The 7,656-nt window shown below is 37.8% G+C and overlaps 1 protein-coding gene and 1 long non-coding RNA gene across 2 annotated transcripts; both read right to left on the reverse strand.

Moving 5' to 3' along the window:
* Window positions 1-265: 265 nt before the first annotated feature.
* LOC139216939 (interferon-induced protein 44-like) lies at window positions 266-4,443 on the reverse strand. Its single transcript, XM_070848187.1, has 8 exons — window positions 4,342-4,443; window positions 4,224-4,252; window positions 3,704-3,737; window positions 3,467-3,568; window positions 2,417-2,566; window positions 1,904-2,075; window positions 886-986; window positions 266-763 (listed from the first exon to the last, which is right to left on the reverse strand). The coding sequence occupies exons 3-8, from the start codon at window positions 3,719-3,721 to the stop codon at window positions 602-604; spliced, it is 705 nt and encodes a 234-aa protein (XP_070704288.1). The 5' UTR covers window positions 3,722-3,737; window positions 4,224-4,252; window positions 4,342-4,443; the 3' UTR covers window positions 266-601.
* A 1,579-nt stretch (window positions 4,444-6,022) lies between these two features.
* Window positions 6,023-7,181, reverse strand: LOC139216940 (uncharacterized). The gene is made up of 2 exons (XR_011585588.1): window positions 6,586-7,181; window positions 6,023-6,409 (listed from the first exon to the last, which is right to left on the reverse strand). It is a non-coding gene; the product is annotated as an uncharacterized lncRNA (long non-coding RNA).
* Between the last annotated feature and the right edge of the window lie 475 nt (window positions 7,182-7,656).

A 7,656-nucleotide genomic window follows, 5' to 3' on the forward strand; every position in this document is an offset into this window, starting at 1 on the left:
TAATAATCTATTCATAAAGATTGGTCACTTTGATTTTTTTTCCGCACCCGCTTGGCACCGTAATCCCGTCATACCCGACGGTACCTGAAGGCACCATCACAACAGCTGAGTTGTTGACCAGATCACGTGATGACGTCACATCGTGCCAATAACGTAAGTCACCGACACGCTGACGGCATGTACATAGTCTTATACTAAATTATTTTCCAGCTCAAAAGGAGAGAAAAGGAACTATAGCAACAAACAAAAACAAGAAATAAATTCCTTACGTTTCTCACAGCATTTTATTGCAGTACCAATCTATGACAAAACACTGCATTTGTTAAAAACTGTTTGACAAATAAAGCAACGTACAGGAGGAGGTTAATATATCATGGCTTAATATTGTGTATTAATTCCCATGCTTATGCATTAAGCTCACATGCTTACACACTTTGGTTTTCCATACAAGTAAGCATTTTTTTAGCACATCCAGGTTTATAGTTGATAGTACATGAATCACGCAATAATGAAACCCCCCAAACTGCACCATGCAGATCACAGTTCAAAGTTGTTTTTTCATGCCCTGTTCCTTCAGTATTTGTTTCAGCAGTATGTGGGTCTACAGGTTGCTCAGGTAGTCTTCTCCAAAGGTGATCATGTGTCTCAGTGCAGCCAGTATCTGAGTATCCATGTCTTCGCTCATGCTGGTTGATGAATCATAGTTCTTCACAAGAAAGATGCAGTTCAGTGGGATTCCCAGCCACACGTGCACTTCGTCAACCTAAGTTTTAAAGTAGCAGCATTTCAATTGGTCAGTAATTACAAAGTGGTGATCAAAGGAGAGTTTTGCACTTAAATTACAGTCCAAAAGAACAAATGTAAAAATGCCTTAAAGAAACTTACCAGTTCCTTCAGGTACTTGCTCCAATAGGCATTCTTTATGTCTCCTTGTGTACAAGAACAAGCTTCATCAATTCTGGTGAGAATCACCATTTGGGGAATTCCTGCAAATACAAGAACTAAATCAGTATTTTAAAGAGACAGTTCACCCCAAAGTCAAAAATACTTTTCCTCTTACCTATAGTGCTATTTATCCATCTGGATCATTTTGTTTTTTTTGTATCTACTCATGGACGAGAGTCTAGTTCCTGTGACAGCGTCGGATGTAAAGTGTGATGGTGTCCTCCTCGGCTGAGCTGTAATGTTAACCAGCTCAGAGGTTCTAGGTGAGTTAGCAGCCACAACGACTACCTTCTCGTTCATGAGTAGATGCGCGATGAGACAGTTGGTAGGTGCAGTTCAGGAGAAAATAGTTCCTACATGAAACTGCTCACAGCAACGTGTAGGGATTATTTTGAGGAACAGGGTCATGATTTCTGGAAAGAGACATTGCAGTTGAATTTTGCAAATTGTTTTTTTTTCGTTTTATGGAGCTTTGAGCATAACAAGTTGTCTGCCATCCCAGCTACATTGTATTTGAGAGAAGGCAGACATCTCTACTGTTGATATCCCCAAAACCCCAGCAGCTCACAACAAAACGATCTAGTCAGATAAATAGGAATACAGGTAAAATATGTATTTTTGATTTGGGAATGAGCTGTCCCTTTAAGTAAACAGTAAATGGTCTGTACTTGTACTCGACCACTTAAAGTGCTTTTACACTACATTTACATTCATCCATTCACACATCATTCATACAGGAGGAATCTAAGCTCTATTCTCTCACACACTGAAGCTACGCCTCAAGACCAAGTTGGGGTTCAGTGTCTTGCCCAAAGACACTTTGACATGCAGACATGAAGGAGCAGATGTTCAGATTGATAGACGACCTGCTCTACAGCCACCCTGTTTGCTTTTTATTTCATCAGTGTGGCACCATTACTCCACAAAGAGTAATAAACATTGTGATGTCAGCTCTTACCGATTTCCGAGGCTGCCAGTCTGACGTCTCTCATCTTCCTCTTAACATCGTCACTCATTATAGATACTGAGTCGGCAGCGATGACACTGACCAGAACATGAACTCTGTCATTCAGATTGGGAGATGAGTTGTAACCTTGATCCTTCTCTGTCAGTGGATGTCCAGGTTTGAACTAGAAAAAAATAAAATACGGTGAAAAAAATTAATGTGACAATTAATGGGGGTTTGTTTTTGAACATGCAATGCATTGCAAGATGTGGAGATGTGCTTAATGGTATGCTGTGGAGTTTCTGAAAAGTGGGTCCCCATTTTGTTGGTTTGCTTTTTGCAGTTGTAAAAATGGTCGTAAACAATGCAGGATCCAAACTTTCATGAAAAAGTTTGTAATTGTTGAATGGAAAAGGAAATGCACTGATTGTTTTAGTAAAACCCCAAGAATACACACATTGTGTTTGTTCACAGGAACTTTCCACAGGACACCTCTGAATAATGACAAGGCTCAAAAGATTGTACCTGGTAACCTTCTGTGACGTGTCCCCTCAGGACCGATTTGACGTCTTCCACATGAATTCCTCTGTTGATTTTCATCTCATAGCCCATGACGTAATTGAAAGTGAAAGAGTAAAAACTCTCTGGATCCTTGTGGAATTTGTAGGTCGTGTACTGGAGAGCAGATGGTGCAATTATTTACATTGTTTTAGCAAATCACAGATAAATATGCAATTAACACAACACAAATATCTGCAATTCAACATTCATTTTATTCAGCAAATGAACAGTGTGACTGTCCCAAATCTGCCTTAAATTTTAGAAAAAAATACTAGAAAAATATTATCTGACTCCAAATACACCTGCCTTAAAAAGATATAAATTCTGACACTCTGTAGGAAACAGGAAACAAACAGCAGACTTCTTGTTCCCTGACATGGTGATATGAAAGTACCTTCATGTTATACATCTGTACACTCTGGACTGTCCTTGTCTTGTTCGCCCTGCCTCCACCTGTGCTATGGCTGCCGCTTGCTAATCCTAAATGCCCCTTGTAGAGCCTCTAATATGATCCTTTTCAGTGTTGAGTTTGCTTCCCATTCTGCTTGTTTCATGTTAAATATGGTCGATATTCCAGCAAATTAAATGCATGCTTTTGCTGCCACTGTCACAACACAGGTACTTGGTGCAGCACCAGTTGGTGGGGCTGAGATGACGGCACTTTTTTTTACATTTTTGCTACTGGTGCAGTGTCCAGGTCCTGTTCAGAACATAAGTTCATTGGGACAGGCCTCCTTGTACTGCTGCTTGCAGCATTGTCAACGGGCATGCCTGTTTAAAGTGGGCCGATTGCTTGGTCACTGAAAGACCTTCGTGTAGAGACCTCGAGAAAGTGCTCATCTGACCAGTTTCACCATCAAAACTGCGCTCGTTTAGATCCTCAGAAATCCACCCACAATGTCTGAAGTCGATATATCTCAAGATATGTGTCAACTTTTTGATATGTTTTAAACTGAAATAACTGAAATGATTAATTATGACATAATTTGCTTAACATGAATGAGCTGTTCATACCTTTAGCGTAAAACTGTCCCCACCGAGTGCATCTGTCGAAGCTCGACCAGTAATTTGTTGTTGTAAAACACTGTCGACAGAGTTGATGAAACTGGACTTGCTCTGTTGTCTCCACCAACAACACCAACACCAACCAGTCAGCAGAAAAACAAATCACTTGAGTTATGTGTTAAAGAGCAGAACTGAACATCGAGGCCACAATGACACCACACTGACTTTATGTTTACTCATACTCACTTGGGCAAAGGCCTCCATGGCTGACTAAGATAACCTTAAGGGCAAAATACGCATGTTTAGATACAGTTAGACAGAGACATTATTATACATTATTTTGTATGAATGTTCATTATCATTACTCAATTGGCATTTTTGTAACATTTTAAGAGAAAGTTAAAGTGTGACATGGCAAGACTTACCTGCCATAGATGTAAAGTAAGACATTTACATGTAAATGTGAATGAATTAAAGAAAAGTAAAAGTTACCAAGTTATCAAATTCCTACCTACGCACAGAGGTATTGTCAGCAAAATCTTTGTATAGAACCAAAAGCAGAGGGTGACAAAAGTAGATTGTTCAATAGAACAATAAATAATAAACTAGTGGACAGAAATACAAGACAGGGAGGAGATATATTATTTTTATATTCTTATATACTATTTTGACTTTTAACTTGTTTTTTCACTGTTTGTTTTTATCTGTGTGTTGTACTGTGTCCTTGAGTGCTTTGAAAGGCGCCTGTAAATAAAATGTTACTTACTGTTGTTGATGTAGCTCCAGAATGTGCCTCTGCAATATTAACAGGGAGGCAGTGTTTTTATAGGCTCTCCTACTTCTACTACTACTTCTGCTTAAATTTTCTGTGTCAGTTGACTTACAATAAATCCATGATGCTTCCACAAAGTGTCCTGGTTAGACCTTAAACATGATGGAGGAAATGATCCAAGAAGGATGTCAATCTTCCAAGGTGATCAGGGAAGCTTGAAGATATTGACAGGAAAACTCAGATCAGACAACTTTGCTTTTTTTTTTCTTAAACATTTTAGCGAATCTGGATCAATATTAATCAATTCTGGCGGTGTAATATATGTAGTATATGAATTCAAAACTACATTTCGCGTCTTCCCGTCACTCAAATAAATTTAGGAAAAGTCAACGGAGAATGAGGTCTGGACATCTTTTACCCAAAGGATGTTTACTCATACTCACTTCGGCAAAGACCTCCATGGCTGACTAAGATAACCTTAAGGGCAAAATACACGCTTAGATACAGTTAGGCAGAGACATTATTATACATTATCTCATATGAATGTTCATTATCATTACTCAAATTGGCATTTTTGTAACATTTTAAGAGAAAGTTAAAGTGTGACATGTAAAGACTTACTTCCTCCCATAGCAGTAAAGTAAGACATTTACATGTAAATGTAAATGAATTAAAGAAGTAAAAGTTACCAAGTTAACAAATTCCTACCTACGCACAGAGGTATTGTCAGCAACATCTTTGTTTAGAACCAAAAGCAAAGAGGGTGACAAATGTAGATTGTTCAATAGAACAATAAATAACAAACTAGTGGATAGCAATGTAAGACAGGGAGGAGATATAAAAACATACAATTTAAACAAGAGGAACAATATATAATATATAAAAGAAAGGGTAAAATATAAAAAAGTATAGTATATTGAGAACTGAGGTTGCTCTGAATAAATATATTGCACAGTTGTTGTACATTATAGTGTTGTTACGGTCAGTTTTGCTGGTTTAATGTTTATGTATTTCTTCAGAGGAATCTGAATATGTAGATTTAGCTAAAAATAAAAAATAATAATGTCATGTCAGTAATGTCAAATCATGCTAAATTTAAGTAGAAAGTCAATATTCACTTTCTACTTCAGTATCTAATTCAGTATCCAGTGAATAATCAATAGAACAGATGATAACACATTTCTTCTTTAGTGTAAATTTTGTAAAGACACAGACACTAAATTGGCCCAAATAAATGAAATGAATAAAGCATTACCCCAAATAAACCAATAGAAATTTAGTTTCACAATCTCAATATCATATTTTACTAATACATCTTAGGAGAGATACAATAGAAAGTCCTTACTGTTGCTGATGTGGCTCCAGAATGTGACTCTGCAATATTAACGGGGAGGGAGTGTTTTTATAGGCTCTCCTCTTACTTTCATTTTCTGTTTCAGATGACTTACAATAAATCCATGATGCTTCCAGGAACTGTCCTGGTTGGACCTTAAACATGATGGAGGAAATAATCCAAGAATGATGTCAATCTTCCAAGGTGATCAGGGAAGCTTGAAGATATTGGCAGGAAAACTCAGACAACTTTTTTTTTCTTTTCAACATTTTAGAGAATTTGGATCAATATTAATAAATTCTGGAGGTGTAATATATGTAGTATATGAACTAAAAACTACATTTCCTGATTGTTGCTTATTTAATCAGAAATATCACACATTAGTGTTACACCAAGCATAACACAAAGAAAGTGACTCCTCTCTTTCCCCACCCTCAAAGATGAGCCGTGCTACAGCAGATTCAGTCCAAAAAAAACACATTTATTGTCAGATAGTAAATAAACAAAACATTCCACAAAGACATCAAGTAACTTACCAAACTTAACCCTTTCATGCATGAATTATGATAACCTCAGTCAGGGTTTTTTACCAAGCGATTTTATTCATCTTTAGGCACAAAAAACAAGGTTTGAACTTTAGTTTTTTCAACCAATATTTTCTATGGATCATTTGCAGAAGTCAAACCAAACACCAAGAGGAAACTAGTGGTTAGCGATTAAACTTCAACATTACCATCATCCTTCCTTCCTCCCTTTCTCCCTTTCTCACCCCCTACCTCTGTGTGTCACTGATGGAGGGAGTTGTTTTCCTTCTTGAGTTCCAGTTCACGCTCTTCTAACCTGCCAACTGAAACAGAATACAACACTGATCAGTTAAAGGTATTACACGACACAGGACAACACACCATGCTTTGTCTATGAACTATCTGTTAAATGATCATTTAAGAATTCAATTAAATTAAAGAAACAAAGAACAGCAAATGACAAATTCAAAATCTTGGATCTGGACGGTAAAATCCTCACCAGTGAAATAATACCTAAGTAGCATGGCTTTACTGCGGGTGCACATGACTTAGCATATCAAGGAACAGTTGCATGTTTTACACGATGTGCCTTTTCACTTTCGTGCCAAGTGGTAGATAAGAAGATGCGACTCTCATGTGTGTACAGTAGATATGAAGTTACTGCCAGCAGCAGTGCTAGCTTAGCATAAAAACTGGAAAGAGGGAGAAACTTGCCAGCCTGATGCCATCCAGAGTACCGTGGCCTCAACTGTCCACCACAAAGCAAATAAAAACATCACACAAACTGTTCCTTAAAAACTTTTAGAACTTACTTTTAGAAGGTACTTTTAGTACCTCAATATAGTGCAAACTTGTAAAAAAAAAAGTGTGCATGTGCCACCAGGCAGACACCAGGACTCAGCAGATAGGGTAATCTTATTCAAACAGGTTCCAACGTTGGGCCGAAGTAACAAAAACACCTAATCCCCTGTCTTAGCCTGTGTGTGTATTTTGACATTTGCAGGGGAATTCTTTCTGCTATCGTGACTCATCAAATTCATGGAGTCATGTATGAAGTGAAGTGAGGAAGGCTAAAGACAGGAGAGATGGCTGAAGTCTGAAGTACATCCCTCCTGTGTATGTGTGTGTGCGTATGTGTATTAGTGATGTGCATGTTTGGAAAGCACTGTGTGGAGAAATTCAACGTGCGGCTAAACATTAAGGCAATGATATTGATTGCATTAATAATACACTGCCTGTCCAAAAAAAAAAAAGTCATCACCTGGATTTAACTAAGCAAATAGGTAAGAGCCTTCCATTGGATAATTACTGCAGTGATGAATATGTTTTAACTGGCAACAACTTATTTAACCCTAGCTGATGAGTAGCTTCTCTTTTCTTAAACAACCATATTGGAAGACATATCCTGTGGTCGTGGAAAGGGTGAGGGTTTCAGAAGGGTCAAATTATTGGCCTGCATCAAGCAAAGAAAACAACTAAGGAGATTGCTGAAACTACTAAAATGGGGTTAAGAACCGTCCAACGCATTATTAAAACACGGAAGGATAGTGCTGAACCATCATTTTCGAGG

Source organism: Pempheris klunzingeri, chromosome 17 (genome assembly GCF_042242105.1).
Source record: "Pempheris klunzingeri isolate RE-2024b chromosome 17, fPemKlu1.hap1, whole genome shotgun sequence".
In the NCBI taxonomy this organism is placed as follows: domain Eukaryota; kingdom Metazoa; phylum Chordata; class Actinopteri; order Acropomatiformes; family Pempheridae; genus Pempheris; species Pempheris klunzingeri.

What these genes read in the sequence shown, in the direction of transcription:
- LOC139216939 (XM_070848187.1), bottom strand. An exon ending in GGGACAGTTTTACGCTAAAG is followed by an intron (nt 2,567 to 3,466) that starts GTATGAACAGCT and finishes TCTGCTCTCCAG; the next exon opens with TACACGACCTACAAATTCCA. An exon ending in ACGTCACAGAAGGTTACCAG is followed by an intron (nt 2,076 to 2,416) that starts GTACAATCTTTT and finishes ATTTTTTTCTAG; the next exon opens with TTCAAACCTGGACATCCACT.